The 17,039-nt window shown below is 27.4% G+C and overlaps 1 protein-coding gene across 1 annotated transcript in view; it reads left to right on the forward strand.

Annotated features, from left to right (window-relative positions):
* LOC100198279 (cGMP-specific 3',5'-cyclic phosphodiesterase) overlaps positions 1-17,039 on the forward strand; it is a 55,418-nt gene that overhangs the window by 17,762 nt on the left and 20,617 nt on the right. Inside the window, exons 6-11 of the mRNA XM_065793510.1 lie at positions 2,986-3,044; positions 8,501-8,536; positions 8,622-8,679; positions 8,824-8,871; positions 9,526-9,601; positions 9,678-9,745. Coding sequence (XP_065649582.1) covers positions 2,986-3,044; positions 8,501-8,536; positions 8,622-8,679; positions 8,824-8,871; positions 9,526-9,601; positions 9,678-9,745 — 345 coding nt within the window. The remainder of the gene's footprint in view (positions 1-2,985; positions 3,045-8,500; positions 8,537-8,621; positions 8,680-8,823; positions 8,872-9,525; positions 9,602-9,677; positions 9,746-17,039) is intronic.

A 17,039-nucleotide genomic window follows, 5' to 3' on the forward strand; every position in this document is an offset into this window, starting at 1 on the left:
GATCTGCATAAACTTTATGTCTATCTTAGGTTGTAGATTAGGTTATGTAGATCTTAGGTTGGGATCTTATTGTTTTTTCTAAATGGTTTGAATCTAGGTTTTAGTTAAAAATTGAAAAGATGCACAATATTTTAAAGTTTTGAAATATTCTAGTAAATAAAGCTACTTTTTTTTTTTTGTATCTTAACATTGTCCGTTGCTATAAATTGATATTGTAACAACATGTTTATGTATCAAATAAAAATTAAATAAATAAAACCCAATCACTACCCACTAGTTAACTTAACAATTAAGTTTTTTTTTGTTTTTTTTTTTACAAATAATGCTATTTAATTTTTTTTTTGAATAAGTGCCACTTCATACCTTGAGGTATTAGTATTCTTTTTTCTGGGAGATTTATCTTGATAATTAAAAAAAATAATTTTTTGTTAATAAGAAATATATTTAGTTAAAAATTGAAAAGATGCACAATATTTTAAAGTTTTGAAATATTGAACAATATGAACAAGCTGATTTTATGTCATAAACGAACATATTGACCAAACAGAACAGTTGTACAGCAACTTGTGGTTAAAAAATGTTAAATATTTTTTGAAGTAAATATTTTTTGAAATGTTAAAAAATCTTTGTGTTTACTTTTATTTAACATATATTAGTTAAAAATATAATTATATGTATGTGTACACTTAGATTTCTGTACTATGCATAGACTTTGTTTGTCAAGGTTTGTGTTTCAGAGTCAAATGGTTGAGAGAGGTTTATAATTACAATTAAGAAAGAAGAAGAAAAAAAATTTTCGAATTCTTTTTTTTATAATGTAAATAGTCCAAATTTTATAATATACAGTAAGAGGGTCAAATAGAAGTCTAAGTTACCAAGTAGAAAAAAACTATAGTTATTCCTCCACAACAGATATGGTGTGTTGAGTATGAAGTGGTTATTTTGAAACTGTAAAACAATGATGTCCATGTGTCAAAAATGCTGAATTTAGTAATTATTTAATAATTTAGTAGTTTAACTGCTCATTGTTGACCAATGATTTCCAACAAAAAGTAGTAACAAATTAAGTTAACAGTTTAAAATTATAAATGTCAAAGTCATGATGTTTATGAAGATAAATAATTTTAATGATGCAATAAAATACTTGTAGATTCATTTAGCTGTTTTACTTTTTTTAATGAAAAACTGGATCTGGATGTTGTACTAATTTCTGCCACATGTGATGGTTGCTTTATGAGTAGCAGCATTTATTAGAAGCTTAGACTCTTCTAAAGCTTATGGTTCAGACAAAATACCTGCTATAGTCTTGCAGAAGTGTTCTTCTGAGTTGTTGTCTAATACTTTAAAAAATACTTAACAAGTGCTTATCAGAGTCTTGTTTTCCAGCCTGCTGGAAAGCGGCATCTGATATTTCTATTTTCAAAATCCCTATTTTCAAAAATTCTTGAGAGCAGAATTTTAAAAAATATGGATTTAGGATTAACTCTTACTTCCGATCTTTCTTGGAAACCATATATTAAATCCATTACAAAATTAGCATCTGCTAAGGCTACATCTTTTTATCGTGCTTCCCACTTTCTTACTTGAGATTGTATTTTTTATCTCTATGAATCTTTAATCTGTCTTTGTATGGAATGCTGTTGTCACATGGAGTGGATTTTAGAATGATGTCCTTTCTTGTTTAGACCAGGTGCAAAAACGCATTGTAAACATAGTTGAACCTGCTCTTACAGGGAACATTCAACCATTGTCACATCATTGTAATGTAGCTTATCTTTCTCTTTTCTATAAATACTATAATAGGTGTTGCTCTAAAGAGCTAGTGTTTCTTGTGCCATCTGCTAAAATTCATTCTTGTGTTACTTGTCATTCAATTAAGTCTCATCCTTTTATTGTGACTATTTCATGATTCATATAATATGCAATCTTTTAAGTTGTCTGTTAATTGCTTCTTGCTTCTTGAACTTCATCTTTTCTCTTCCAGTAACTTCAACTCTAATAGTGGTTGTTTGCAGCCTTGTTGGAAGTGGATATGTTAAACAAGGAAAAAATAAGCTAGTGGAATCAAACAAAAAAAAATGAAACTTTATTGCCAACTAATTACTCTTTTTAGTCAGCTTCAGGTTGGCACAAAATTTATCATAAGTTAAAAAACAAAACCATAAAAAAAAAAAACAACCTATGCATGTCTACATAATTATATATATTTCATTAAAAAGAATCTTCATCAGACATTGATGATCATTACTTGTTTTACAAACAAGAGTTATTTGATGCACATTCTTTTGGATAAAAATGACCTTTTTTGTCAACAAACTCAATGAGTAAATTTCTATGATGCATTTATAACATAATATGTCTATATTGAAAAAAAGCCATAAAATTTCTTCTGAGGTTTGATTAGAAAGTAATTGAAAAATAAATGTTCTGTTTTGGATTAAATAACTTTTCCTACATGGTATTCAATAATACATGATCTAAATGAACAACCTAGTACATATATGTTTTGATAAAAATGTAGCAAGCTCTAAATTCTGACAGGCAGAATTACAACTTTTTAAAGTTAAACTTAAACTATGCATTTTCAGAAAATGTTAGTTAGATCAGACTTGTGGAGCTGAAAGATCTTTTTATGACTTGGCTCTAGCTCCTAAGAAATGTCCGGCCAGGCTCCCGGCTTGGCTCTGGCTCCCGGCATGACTCCGGCTCCCGGATTTTATGTACAAAAAATGCAAAAAAAGAAATTCTTTTTCACAAGCAAATAAAAATAACTTAAAAAAATACAAGAGCCAAAAGCCGCTTGATTTTTGCAGTTCTGGCATTACCAAAAAACAGCAGATCCACGGCTCTGGCTTCATATTGGTTCAACAAGCCTCATATCATAATATTATTTATTACTATTATATTATTGAATATCTAATACTACTACTATTAATAATAATAATAATAATAATAATAATAATAATAATTTTTTTGTTTTATTAGGAAATACAGTTTGCTGAAGTATTTGATTTAATTTATCAAGATGTTTCTCCTGTAGTAGTGTGAGTTGCAGATTTTTTTAATCAAATTCAAGTTTATCTGCTTATTTGACTATTAACATACTTTTTTAAACTTTATTAGTTTAACCATTATAAAATTTGAAATAAAGTTTCTAAGCAAGAGACACAAATAGTTTCAAGCTAATCAATCAAAAATGTTAAACAAACAAACAAAACAAAAAACATACATAAGCCAAGAAAAAAAAGAAAATAATTTCAGCTGGCACACATACATTGGGCCAATGTATTCAAAACCATTATAAACATCAACTGTTTTTTCTGATGCGAATCCAACGTTGATCCAATTTTATGTTTTTAACATAAAATTGGATTAAATTTAGATAAAAAGCTAAATTCTGACGCAACTAAAAACAGCTTGCACAGATACCAATGTATATAAAACCATCACAAAACTTGATTGCTTTTATGATCTAAACCTAACGTTCAATGTTTGCACTTGGCATGATTTATCACATTTTGTAAGATTTTTTGACCTCTTTTTTTTGAGATTTATGATTTTTGGTTTAATGTAAGATTTCATAATTTTTGTAAGATTTTTCTGTTCTGAATATAAATTTACTTGGAATAAAAATATCTTCACAAATTTATGAATTTACTGCATAAATCTATTGTACTACCATTGCAGATTTCATCAATGCATTTGCAGCGTCTTCGTCTGACAAAGAAAACAATCCCTCTACTCAACCGGTTGTAGCTGGTTCATTTGCACTGGCTCTTGCATTCTCTAAACTTGTACATTTACATAGCATTTGAAAAATTGTCGTGAATTTATGATTGCAGTCATTGTGGAGTTGAAAAAAAGATTCACCTTCAACATTCAATTCACTTTTTCAACATTTGCAAAGTATTTGATCCCACCTATGTTCTGACTAATCAAAATGCAGCTTTTTCAAAACTTTCTGCTCTTCTAAAATGTTTTTCTAATTTAAAAATGCAGTGCACTTTGGTCAAGCTGCATTCTGAGTTGGTGGCATTTAATATTTTTTTAGAAACAGAAGAATTTGGCATAAAAACCAAGACTGCTAAGTCTAAAAAAAAAAAGGCAATTACAGCTGATTTTTTTTGGAACAAAGTCCAAAACAATTTTGTCTAGACAGTTTTTGATGTTCAGAGATTTCCTAAATTACGGAACAATCTACGTTGGCCTTCTATTTTCTCTGCCTGTAAGTAATGCTACAGCTGAAAGAGAGTTTAGTCAATTAAAACTCATAAAGATCGATAAAATAAATAACAATTTTGCAAATATAACAATTTTGAGTCTATTGCAAATGAAATATTGTTTAAAGAAAAAAGATTTCACTGATCACGGCGTTGAATTGCCCTAGAACCTTTTAAAAAGTGTTTTGAAAGTCAAGTCTAATGCTTTGGTAGGGTATAATCCTAAATTATTTTTGTGATTGTAAGAGATTGTTTTGTATTTTAGCTTTTACCACAGAAATATCATTTTGAGTGTTATTTTCTAATATGCCTATTTTATTTTCACGTTTTTCAAATTTGTTTTCAAAAAAAAAGATTTTTTGTATGTTTTGAGGCAAAAAAGCATGATTAAAGACAAAATAGAAAATTTGTATTTATTTTTTGTAAAATATTTTAAAAGATTTTTAGAATCTTATAATATGATAAACTTAAAAGTTAGGTTAAATTAAGTAGAAACTTCGGAAGCACTGCCAACATTGATCCAAAGTAATTTACCCACCGTTAATTCAATGTATATGGATTAAGGTTGACCCGATGTATATAACTCAACATTGATTCAATATATTTGAATCAATATTAATACAATTATATATCTTAAATAAAATCTTCTGTTAATATTAAAATGTCAAAAATATTAAAGTGTAAACTTGATTGATAAATGTAATAATTTACGAGTCGCTTAATAGCTTTAGCGATTCCTGACTTTATATATATAGACTTTCCTAGTCTCTCTCTCTTTCTCTCTTAGTCTCTCTCTCCCTCTCTCTCTTTCTCTCTCTCTCTCTCTCTCTCTCTCTATATATATATATATATATATATATATATATATATATATATATATATATATATATATATATATATATATATATATATATATATATATATATATATATACGTAAGTGTGTATATATGAATAAAGAAAATATCTTTATATTATCATGTATAATTGTATACTTGAAAGAGTGCTCAATAGATAAACTAGAGCTATATAATATATATGTTACTCATATAGCAAAATTAAACTTTTATTACTTGCCTGATGATTGTGATAACACATGAAACTCAGAGTTGCTATATTAAATTATATTATAAACATTAGCATTTAGCTAATTCCTGGTACTGCGGGTAACAGTAACATATATTATATATATATATATATATATATATATATATATATATATATATATATATATACATATATATATATATATATATATATATATATATATATATATATATATGTATATATATATATATATATACATATATATATATGTATATATAAAAAGTAAAATTAAAAGCTAAAAAAAGATTGTCTTGGGCTAGGATCATTTGCAATGGTAAGAAGTTTTATAGTCAGATGAAACAAAAATATGTTTGTTTAGTTCTAATATTACCATGATCAGTTGAAATTTGGACGATTTTAAATTGAGTTTTCTCAAAAATCACTTAATCAATTGTAATGATTTTTTTTATAATGATGCTAACATAATTAGTTTTTTGTGAGTGGGTGTAGTTTTTTTTACTTTTCATTAATTTTTGCAATGTCGTGTAAAGAGTCTAAATATTGAAACTTTTTTTTTGAAGTTTTACATCGTTCTGATATTCCATGATTTCAAAAGCTTGTAAAGTTATAAAATGTTGGCATTGTTATTTAATCTTTTGTTCAAAGTAGATCTTTTCTTCAAAGAGTATTCAAAAAGGAAAATCTGAAAGCATATTACAAGAAAAAAATATCAAAAAGGTCACTTGATGGAGAAATCAATACAATTGGACAAGCTAAAAATTGCTTAAATTAATTATGAAAAAAAATTATGTGTTTTAGAAAGCGATGAAACTTACTGTAAAAAAGGATCACTCAATGCTTTCAGGCAATCAATACTATTATCAGTTGAAACATTATAAAGCCTCTGACAAATTTAATTACATTTGATCTAAAAAGTTCACTCCCAAGTTCCTTGTATACAGGCTATTTGCAGTTGTGATTTTAAAAGCTCTCCTTTCATAACAAATCAATCTTTGACATCAGATCTTTACATGACTGAATGCTTGAAAAAACAACTTCTTTTAATTAAAAAGCACAAACAACCAACCTTATTTTGGCCAGATCTGGCATCAATCCATTATTCAAAAAAAATCAATTTTGTTTCAAAGGATACTAATCCAACAAACTGTCTTGAGCAACAATTTATTGAATCTTACTGGGCAATTGTCAACGGAATATTAATGAAAAGTGGCAAATGTGCAAATAGTGTTAAAATTTCTGAAATTTATGGATTAATGTTATAAAAAATGAGAAAGTAAAATTGTAAAGATGGCAGATACTTTACAAAAAATTAAATGGCTTGCATGTCGTAAAGTTAAGGCTTAATTTATTTTTGTTGAAATAAAAACTAATTATGTAAGCATCGTTATGAAAAAAAAATTATTACAAATGATTAAGTGGTTTTTAAGAAAACTCAATTTAAAAACGTCATCGAATTTCAACCAATCATGGTGATCAGTTAAAATTTGGTATTGTACGCAAATCAAAAAAGTGGTGAGTCATTTAATTCTAAATGTCAAACATTTGGGTCAACTGTCATACTATAAGTCAAAAATTTAGATCAACTGTCAAACATGGAAAAAGTACAATTAGGCTTTATTTAAATGTTGCAACATTCTATATACTTTTATCATATTTTTTCCTTTTTTCATGGGATAGTTGTTGGTTTGAATTCCTTTGCTTAGAGTAGTGTTGGCTCTTGAATTCATCGACAGAATAATAATAAAAGAAGTTTATATTGATATTATAAAGCAAAATTCAAGATTAAGCACCAAAAGTGTATGTTTATCTTGTAATTTCATCTTTTAACAGGATGGAGATTCAAAACTCATATTAAAGTCAGCTACTAAATGGTTTTAAAGAAGTTAGATTAGATTCTTCAGTTACAAGAATTCAATCAAAAGCTTATGAAATTTTAAAGTTAAAGCAGCTGAACAAAAAGTTTTTCTCAATTAAAAGCAATTTTTTTTAAGTGAAGAAAAAATGTGACCTACAACGGTTAAAGAACTTGGTTGGTTCAAAGCCTAAAAGTTGTCTTGCAGTCATTAAGGCAAAAGACAGATTAATTGAATATTAAATTTATTTAAGCATAATAATTATTTAAGGTGTGAATTTTTTGAACATACTAGGTCAATGGTACTAAAACCATGCAGTATGATGAGGGTTATAGTTACTCATAATGATAAATAATCATACAGTAGCAGAATTATAAAGAATAAGACGTATAAAGAAAAGAGGAAGACAATTCTGTAAAATGTTGTTCAACGAAAGCACATTAGAGAACAGTCTGTAGATTCAAACCTAATTTTACAGCAAATAAGTGAACTGATACATGACTATATGAACTTGCCAACCATTTGACAGTTTAAGTCAGATCAAAAAAGTCAGATCAGCCATTTTGTAAATTAAAGAATACTAGTTATCTAACAACATTTCACCATTTAATTAGGAATTTAAATTGTTTTTTTTTTTGTATTATTTTATTTAGAATTAAAGTAAAACATTGGCATTTTGGTTGTTTTTTTTTTAAATTATTTTATTTAGAATTAAAATATAACATTTGTTTTGCTGTTTTTTATTATAATTATTTTATTTAGAATTTTTAATTCCATTTTTATCTTAACTTGTTTAAAATTTAAACAAAATGTTTGTTTTTTCGTCATAAATTAAATACAATAAACAGTGTAGATCTATGCCAAATAGTATTGAGACTTTTATAAAACTGGAAAGAAAATAATAAAAAAACTTATTGAGGTCTCTATATAAATAATTCATAAAAAAGCATTTTCATCATATAGATATATTTCATAAAAAAGCATTATTATTACTACCACCACAATAACATAAAAACTAGGTCAGCAAAAAAATGCCGACCTCAGACACTGTCAGGTTGGCATTGCTAAATGCCAACCCTAAATCCGAAGGCTAATGATTGTTTACCCTAATTATTTAATAGTCTTACTTTGTTATATCCAAATATCAGTTTGTAGACACATGTAATGTGTATGAACTGAAATATTTTATTTTTGATTCAACTTTCACAAAAAGAGAATTTTTTGTAAAAAAACAAATGTTAAAACAAATACTTGTGAATTTTTTATAATTTTTTGAATAATTTAGAAAATAAAAAAATGTTCTTTTAATTGTTCTTGTTTGAATTCTTTTTATTCAATTTTTTAATGCTTTATTTATTTAGAAGCAAAGAATATTGGCAAGATGTTGCTGAAGCAAGGTATTTTTTTTTTTAATAACAATGATATTTTTGTTGCTAACTGCTTTTTTGTTAGTTAAAAACTTTTTTATTAACTTTTTATTAGTTCAAATGAAAAAAAGGTTTACGTAGGGTTTGCCATGCTGGTTGCAAAAAATGGCAAGGTATTTATAATGATATAAGTTTTTTCTTTTTACTTTGAAAACATTAAAAAGAATTTTTTTTTAATTTATTTATTTTTTTTTGTGCAAAAAAACATGTCTTTGTTAAAATAGAAATTTGAGCTTTTTTTTTCTTATTTATACTAGTGCATGAACATTGATAACTTTTCAAAAAGTGATATTCCAGGAAAAGATGTAAGTTTTAGTGATTATCTGAGTTCTCTACATTTTTTTTTATCTTTAATTTACAATTTTTGAAAAGATAATTATATCTTTTTGGAGCATTTCAAAATTCAAAAAGATTATTTGATAAACATTTAACTTACCAATGGAAAAGAATGCAGTAATGTCCTCAATCAGTAAATTTACATAATATTTTTTTGTTTAATTCAAAAATCTTCAAGTTTTAACAATGGTATTTATAACTAAGATCAGTCCCTCAAGCATCCATATGAGCACACTTCAATACTGCTTAAATGTTGTTTAATTAAAAAAAAAATACATTCATTGTTTTTCCCTTTTTTGTTTATTTCCTATAATTTTCGGATTTTGGAATGTGTGTCATAAATGACACTTATTTCAGAGTTATTTAAATTCAAATTCAAACAATAAAAATTAAATTCTTATATTTGTTATTCTTTAAAAATGTTTAGAGTTTAGATAACTCTTCATTTAAACCAAGATGCATGCTTTGTTGTTTAGAGTTTAAATAATTCTTTATTTAAACAAAGATGCATGCTTTGTTGTTTAGAGTTTAAATAATTCTTTATTTAAACCAAGATGCATGCTTTGTTGTTTAGAGTTTAGATAATTCTTCATTTAAACCAAGATGCATGCTTTGTTGTTTAGAATTTAGATAATTCTTCATTTAAACCAAGATGCATGCTTTGTTGTCCAATATATAATAACCATCATGAAGTGATTGGTAAGCATCAAACTTGTTAGTGTTTATCTATACATTTATATTTTTAACAAAATTAATTAAGTTTTTTTTTCTGTAGGTGTTGCTCAGTTATTAAATAAAATAGGGTCTTATTCTTTTGATGAAAATGATGAAGCTTTATTTGAGGTATAATTATTTAACTAACTATATATACATTGTCAATAAAGATTCTTCCGAAAAGGATTTTCTGAAGAGTTTTCATTGATGAAGCTTTGTGTAAGATTAACAGTTCAATCAATAAGTTTAAGGTTGAATGCCTGTTCTAGCCTTATAAGTAGCAGTGACATAACAACTGTCTAGGGCCCTTGGATAAGCAAATATTTGGAGAAATTTAGTTCTTTCATAAGTATCTTATAAGTTTGGGGCTTTTGGTTGAGTAAAGGCTAGAGATGGTGTCTCTATAAAAATACTCATCTTGGGTAGACAGATTCTATCTATTGACCAGCCTCACACCCCTTCTTCATCTATTAGGATGAAACTGTGAACTGGCATAAGTGTAAACTGGTATAAGTGTGCCAAAAGAATGTGCAAACATTGGCATAATTGTGACTTGGCATAAGTGCCAACTGTCATAAGTGTGAATCATTGAAATTATTTCAAAGCATTTGAAACATTAACATAAGTGCAAACTGGTGTAAGTGCAAATCGACATAATTGCAAAATGCCAATTTGCACTTATGTTAATATATGCAATTTTATTTGGCACACTTATGCCAATTTGTATATATAGCCAGTTCGTAGTTACACCAATGTTTGTAACTGCTTTGCACTTATGACAGTTCACACTTATGCCAATTTGCACTATGCCACAATGGGCCATGGTGTGCCAAAAGTCAAAATTATTTTTATTCAATTTTTGTATAAAAAACTACTATTCATTGAACGTAACATATTGATTTACATAAAAACATAAGGATTGTTAATCAAAAAATGCACCTTCACTAAAATTTTAATTCACTTTTAATTTTAAGTTGTCACCCTGAACAATATTTTAGGCGGTCAATATATATATATATATATATATATATATATATATATATATATATATATATATATATATATATATATATTACATATAAGTATACATATATATATATATTTATATATATATATATATATATATATATATATATATATATATATATATATGACTTTTCCATTTGTAGAATAAGTAGTAATATAACAATGAAGTACCATTATATATACAACTGCATTAGATCCAATAATATGTCTATACAAGATCCAGCAATTTATGATCAATTAGTTGTCAAGTTAGACTTAAATGATTCTGAAATTATAAGAAACAAATTAATTGCATTCCTAAAGAACATGAAGTCTCGTTGGAATGATGTTAACTGCAAAGCTGCAGCATTTGAGAAAAAATATGCAAAATGGTTGGATTCTGACTTTATACCTTTTGCATATGTTCCACCTGCTACTCCAACAATTGTTACTACTTCTCTTGGTAGACCTACTTTAAATTTTGATGAGTCCTCTTTGAGATCTAAGTATAGAAAAGTTGCTGACATGGATCAATACTCAGCTAACCAACTATTATTTGCAACTAAAGTCAAATTTGGAAAAAATAATGAGCCTAAAAAAGCCAAACTAGCAGAAAAATTGTTAGTGGATACTATATCCCCATCTTGCATGTCTACTGATAAAGCTTTGGCCCTTATTTTAGATTGTAATTTGACAAAGGCATCTTATCAACTTATGAAAAACAAAGCTGATGAAAAGGAATGCAATCTCTACCCAGCATATAATAATGTTAGAGTGGCAAAAGATCAATGCTATCCTAAAAACATTAGGGTAACTGACTATTCTGCTAGTGTTCCACTTCAAGATCTACTGGATCACGCTACAACAAGGTTTTTGGAGACAAAGACCGGTGTTTTAAATGCAAATTAGTGTAATCGACTTACTCTAATATACAAAGCTGGTTTTGATGGCTCAAGTGAGCATATTATTTATAAACAAACATGTAATGATGATGAGTGTACTAGGAATCTGAAGAGTGAGGAGTCTCTGTTTATTACATGCTTGTGCCTATAGAGCTCTTATCTATTGATAAATAGATAATGATAAAAAGATTATTCTTTGGAGAAATTCTAAACCATCATCTACTTTGTACTTTGTACCTTTGCGATTTAAATTTGTAGAGGAAACTTCAGACCTTCTTCGTAGTGAGGAATTGACATTAAAAAATGGGATCATACAGCTATCTAAAACAAACTATATCCTACATAATGGTAAGTCTATTGATGTTGACCATAAAATTGTAATAACTATGATTGATGGCAAAGCCCATGCTGCATTATCAGATGTAACAGACTCATCACAGTGCTGACCTCTATGTGGTGTTAGTCCTAAAGAAATAAATGATATTGACAAGGTATATAGAAAATATTTTGTACACAGGCACACCCTTATGCGCATATATACATATGAATATATATATATATATATGTATATATATATATATATATATATATATATATATATATATATATATATATATATGTAGAAATCACTTAATAAAAGTTTTTCATTTAACACTGTGTTTCATTAATAAAGACTCATCAGAAATGATGCATTTCTGATGAGTCTTTATTGATAAAACATTGTTAAATGAATATGTAATATATATATATATATATATATATATATATATATATATATATATATATATATATATATATATATAATGTATATATATATATATATATTTATATATAAATACACGCACCTTTTTGTATTTACAGGTGTTACTAAAGTTGCACACTCAAAATGGGTAACAATATGGGATTTCGATTTTACATGCATGGATACAAACATTTGAATGCTTAATCTACGTTGCTTATAAATTGCCAATCAAAAAATGGTCTTCAAAATTACCAGCTGACAAGCAACAAATTGAAGTGCAAAAGAAAAAAATTCAACTTGCTTTTCAAGAGAAAACGGGACTGATTGTCGATAGACCTAAGGCTAGCGGCTCAGGAACATCTAATGATAGCAACACCTCCAGAAGAGCCTTTTAGAATGAACAATTCTTTTCTGAAATAACAGGACTTAATTTTGAACTTATAAAAATACTCCATGTTGTTCTGACTTGTATTTCATGTGGTTTTGAGCTTGATTCAGATTTATTCAGGGAATACTGTACACATACAGCTAGGTTTTACGTGGAGTGCTATCCATGGTACTATATTCCGCAGAGCATTCACAAAATGTTAATTCATGCTCCCAGTGTTGTTGATTACATGACCTTACCAATTGGGCTCTTAAGTGAAGAAACTATAGAGGCCCGGAATAAAGATTTTAAAAAGTATTGTGATCATTTCACACATAAGTGTGACAGTACCAAATGTAATGAAGATTTATTTATGCGATTATTTTGCTTTAGGGTTCCAGTCATTTCTTCACTAAGAACAATAGTTAGTACTAAGAAGAAGGTTTTGCTAGAAGGTGTTCTGCAATTGTTAAACAGTGTTTAGATGTTCTTATGGATTTTTACATGCCAAATTTTGGTTTCTTGCTTTGATTATTATTGAAATTCAAATTTATGCATTGCAAATTAAAACTGTCAGTATTCTATAATTAAGATAAATTAAAAAGTTCCCACATACATTTATTTGGAACACCAGAGCATTAAAAATCCCATTTTTTAAATAATTTGCAGTAAATAAGTCAAGAATTTGTATAAAACTGATTGTCACTATAAAAAGCTTGTTGCTATGCATAATAAGGTATCCATAGCAACCAAACTTAATATCATAATATAAAATGCATACCTCGTATTAGTGCTCCTACCAAATTTAATATATATGACACAAGTAGGTTAATGCTACACCAAAATAGGTCCATAGCAACCAAAATAAATAATAACTCCTTCATAAGAAGTGCAGACCTTGCACTGGTGCTCGTGGCAAACTTAGTATGATTAGCACACATAACAAGTCTGCAACTACGAAAAGTAGGTTGTTGCTATGCAATAATTAGGTATCCATAGCAACCAAATAAAAAATAACACCTCAATAAGAGGCGCAGATCTTGCACTGGTGCTCATGCCAAATTTAGTGTATATAGCACACATAACAAATCTGCAACTACAAAAAGTAGGTTGTTACTATGATAAAATTAGGTATCCATAGTAACCAAATAAAAAATACCATCTTAATAAGAGGCGCAGATCCTACTCTTGTGCTCATGCCAAATTTAGTGTATATAGCACATATAACAATTCTTCAACTACAAAAAGTAAGTTGTTGCTATGCAAAAGTTAGGTATCCATAGCAACTAAATAAAAAATAATGCCTTCATAAGAAGCTCAAACCTTATATTGGTACTCATGCCAAAAATAGTGAATCTAGCACTACTATTAAATTAGTTATTAATTTTGTCTCAAAATTGGCCATTCTGGCCCACTGTGCATGCCAATGTTTTCAAATTTATTTGGCACACTTATGCCAATTTTTATTTATGCCAGTTTTTGTAACTGCTTCGCACTTATGCCAGGTCGCACTTATGACTGTTTGCACTTATGCCAATGTTTGCAAATTCTTTAGGCGCACTTATGCCAGTTTGTACTTATACTGATTCGCACTTATTCCAGTTTGCATTTATGAAATTCGCACTTATTCAGCCCAAAAATATGTTCTTAGCTTACATATTAAGTATAAATATTGTTTATTTTATTTGTGGGTAAGTTATGGAGCCATCATTAATAAAACTAATCTTTTGTTTTTTGTACATCACCAAACATTTAAACTTTTGTACATCACCTACAAATTTTAACCTGTGTTATTTAGAATACTCAAAGATATTGAGTTAAAATTTTCAGAAAATCCTTTTCTTAATAAAACCTATAGGAGGTTTAAATACCAAGAAAATTTGGAAAAATTTGAAATTTGAACAGATAAATAAATAATAAATTGCCTAGACATATTTAAAAGTATTCTTAAGATGGCATGAGTGCCATTAAGATTGGAATTGTGGTACAGAATGCGCATTGTGTTTGTTGATTTAAAACTTTATTTAATGTGGGAATGGAGCTAGACTCTTTCTTCGAGTCCTTAAATAACTTAGCCAATGGAGCCATTAACTGTTGGTAAAGCCTTTCTGTAAGTTAGAAAGTATTAGACAATTAAAAATCATATACCTGGAAAAAATTTGTCCAACTATCCTGTCGAAGCAGAATAGTAAAACTTTGATTAAAAAATTAGTTTAAAATGTATGTAGACAATATCACAAGAAAAAAGTATTTTAGCCATGCATTATTCTAAGTTAGGAAAAACTCTTCCTGGTGTAACAGTTTAACTGATAAAGTATTTTTACAAAGATTTTGAACAAAGCTGTATAATGCCAAATAAAAATGAGAAATGCTCAGATACAAAAACTTTTGCTTTTATGTAATTTAAAGAAACTGTTACTTTCAAAACCAAGAACTAAGAAATTTTGCCAATTGTGACCAAAATGGTGTATTATTGTTGGTGCTTCAGGAACACAATATGTATGCGTGTGTTCTTTTCATCAGAACTAAAAACTGCTTTTACATAGTGATATTTATAAAATGCTACCCAAATTTTTTTTACATTTTTTTATAAAAGTAAAACGATATAAGAGTTATAAAAATCATAAAAAATGTCAACTATTTTAATTGAATTTATTATGATGATATTAGTTACCTAATATTGTGATTCTTATAAAATCTAAAATTATTCTGATTGTTTAAACCAATCAAAAATTCAGTAATTTTTTTATTGATCTACTAATATCTACCCTTAATGAAGTAGCTGTAAAGTATTTACAAGCCTGGTCTAATGATCCTAGCCTAATGATCCTGGTCTATAGATCCTACCTAAAATTACTATACATTTTCTTTTGATTATGTTGCTTAAAAACAAATGCAAAATAAAAATTTACTGGAATTACTTTGCTACCTCTCACGAGAAGGAAATTTGTCTAAAAATATTATTTAAAAAACCTTATTTTATAAAGATGTTAGCTGATTATCAATGAAAAAACTTCATATTATATAGTTGTCAGCCAGGGATTACCTTTTTCTGGAAATTTCCAGAATTCTATATATTTCTTTCAAAGTTGATTTGTTCCAGATATTGAAACAGTTTTCTGGAAATACAAGTTGAAAATTCTTTTTTGTCATTAAGTAATTAAAAGATTTAAGGTATTGTTCATCAATTGCTCTACATCATATTTTTTTAAGTTACACATCGTTTGTACGTGCATACAACTAATTTTTTTACTATATTTGTTATTAATTGTTTTGGCTTTTTCACCTAAAAACCTAGTTTAATTTTATATATATTTTTTATATAAATTATATCAATTTATAAACGCTATTTAAGTATTGAAATACTTTTTTAAAAAAATGGCTTGCCAAAACTTAAACCCTCAGTTGATGTATGTATACTTTACAGCGCCTGTCCATATTTAAAAGTCAATGTGTGTGCAGTCCGTTGTGACTGCAGCTATAACACTTGGTTTATATATGCATTTATTATTTTGACTTATCACCATGATCAGTTGAAATTTGGACGATTTTAAATTGAGTGTTTTCAAAAACCAGTTAATCAATTATTATAATTTTTTTTTATAATGGTGCTAACATAATTAGTTTTCTTGTGTGTAAATGTAGTTTTGTTTACTCCTCATTAATTTTTGCAATGTTGAGTAAAGAGTCAGAAAATCAAAAAAAAAATTTTAAATTTTACACAGAAAATCCAACGTTCTCATATTCTATGATTTCAAAATCATTTAAAGTTCTAAAATCAACGTTGAAATTATTATAAAATGTTATAAAGGAAAACAAAACTGTAAAATAAAATCGGGAAATGGTGGAAAATCAAGATTTATTTCCAAAAAGAAGGAAAAATTAATAGTCGACAAGATTTAGCATAAAGTTTAAATGCAATAAAGTTTTCGTTTAAAGAGTATTCAAAAAAGAAAATCTGAAAGAATATTACAAGAAAAAAAATACCAAAAAGGTCATTTGATGGAGAAATCAAGGCAATCGGATTAGCTAAAAATTAATTACAAAAAAAAATTTATGCATTTTAGAAGACAAAACTTACTGTAAAAAAGATCACTCGATGCTTCCTGGTAATCAATACCATTATCAGTCAAAGCGTTATAAAGCTTCTGACAAATTTAAGTACATTTGAGTAAGAAAATCACTTTCGAGTTCCATGTATGGCAGGCAATTTGCAGCAAAAGCTCTCCTTTCATAACAAATCAATCTTTGACACCAGATCTATATGTAAGTGAATGCTTGAAAAAACAACTTCTTCCTCTAATTAAAAAGCACAAATAATCGACTTCTTCCTCTAATTAAAGAGCACAAATAATTAACCTTGTTTTGGCCAGATCTGGCATCGATCTCCTATTCCAAAAAAGTAGT

Source organism: Hydra vulgaris, chromosome 03 (assembly GCF_038396675.1).
Source record: "Hydra vulgaris chromosome 03, alternate assembly HydraT2T_AEP".
Taxonomy (NCBI): domain Eukaryota; kingdom Metazoa; phylum Cnidaria; class Hydrozoa; order Anthoathecata; family Hydridae; genus Hydra; species Hydra vulgaris.